Source organism: Propithecus coquereli, unplaced genomic scaffold, assembly GCF_000956105.1.
Source record: "Propithecus coquereli isolate 6110/MARCELLA unplaced genomic scaffold, Pcoq_1.0 Scaffold162, whole genome shotgun sequence".
NCBI classification, from domain to species: domain Eukaryota; kingdom Metazoa; phylum Chordata; class Mammalia; order Primates; family Indriidae; genus Propithecus; species Propithecus coquereli.
The window spans coordinates 1938525-1940042 of record NW_012140747.1 but is presented as its reverse complement, the minus strand read 5'-3'; the positions used below and the strand labels follow the sequence as shown (position 1 = coordinate 1940042).

At 40.3% G+C, this 1518-nt stretch overlaps 1 protein-coding gene across 1 annotated transcript in view; it reads right to left on the bottom strand.

Annotated features, from left to right (window-relative positions):
• The window catches only part of LOC105807670 (exocyst complex component 1-like), a 14726-nt gene extending 13702 nt beyond the window's left edge, over positions 1-1024 (bottom strand). Inside the window, exon 1 of the mRNA XM_012641094.1 lies at positions 904-1024. Within this exon, the coding sequence (XP_012496548.1) occupies positions 904-1024 (121 nt within the window). The remainder of the gene's footprint in view (positions 1-903) is intronic.
• Positions 1025-1518: the final 494 nt, after the last annotated feature.

The window sequence follows — 1518 nt, the reverse complement described above, 5'->3', positions numbered from 1 at the left end:
TGGGCCTTAAATAGGCAAGTCCACAATGAACACTTAAAAATTTCTAAGCTCGTTCCTCCTAAGCCCATGAAAAGTATTAAAAGGCATGGATTGGGAAAAGGGAGTGCTGTATATTAAATTCAATAATGGCACGAGCATTTCTATCTAAATTCAGCACAAAAATCACAGGTCAGGCAAGTCGTAATTAGGTGCAAAAGCCTGTTCCTAGCTTTGGACAATTTTCATGAATTTTAGAAGCATAAAGGAAAAACCTTTATTTTAGTTAAATAGTTTAGAGAACATCTTCTTATCCTTAAAGTTCCATTTTCATAAACAAAATTTCTATCATTACAGTATTGTTTTTGTGAGCATACTTCTTAAAAGAGAAAGAAATTTTAAAAGATAATTTCTGTCTTCAAAATAAACCACCAGGAAGTCTAAGCCCTCAGAAAGAAATCTAAGGTTTTGTTTCTCTCTGGGAATGAAAAGGGAGAACCCCACTTGCCCGGATTGATTGCAAATAGAGCTGCATAACTCAATTCTCCCATGAATTTAAAAATACACAGAGAACTCTCTGTTGCATTTTTAAAAATGAGTTCTTACATGATAAAATTCCATGTCACGCAAGTGAATTAAATAAAAGACTGGAGACAAAATAATCAAATCAGGAGAAATACATATCCAGTTTCATTTCTGAACAACTAACCGAAATATTCACAATACAATATTTTGTTCTTTTTTCCATCTTTAACACTTTAAAAAAATTCTGTAGAATCCAAATTCTTAAACTTGGCATAGTTAAGCTCTATCACAAGAAGACACATGTGCTGTATAGGAAAATAAATTTTTTAAAAATCTCCCTCTATCACCCAAGCATCTTTGGGCGATTTGCTTTTGAAACAGTAAACAGAAAGAACAGATTACCTGACACACAGAGGTAATACCTGTCTTGAACCGAAAACTCTATTTCAATAAACTCGTACAGATTCTGCGAGAGTGGCTTGAACAGTTTCTTCTCCAAGTCCTCCTTTACCAATGATGACATTTCCTCCAGTTCCACTTGGCGTGATGTCTTGGCTCAAGCTCCCTCTTTCTCTCCTTTCGCTCCCTGGATTTCTTGTTTGGGTTTGCAGCTCCTTGGTGAGTCCTGCCCACCTCCCAGCCCTCACTCTCTTTAACTTCTTATTCTGAGCCACAACCCAGGCTCCTGAGAGCACTCAGCGCGGTCAGACCCCTCACTGCGGTATCTGCCCAGTGGCAGCAGCGGCAGCAGCAGCCAAAATACAGCAGCGGCACTAGCCCCACCGTCAGTCTTCAGCATCCAGCCTCAAGCAGGCTGCTCTCTGGAGCTCTCCTGTGGCTTGCAGCTGGGGGACCATATTTACGACCATCAACTGCCATCCACAGATCTACTTGTGGCGTCCCCTGGTTATTCCAGTATGGTAGCCTTTTCCCCTTTCACGGCACTGTGCAGAGAAAGAACACTACTTCAGCTTGATGCCATTATATAAATCAGCTGTCTGGCTGTATCGATTGGGA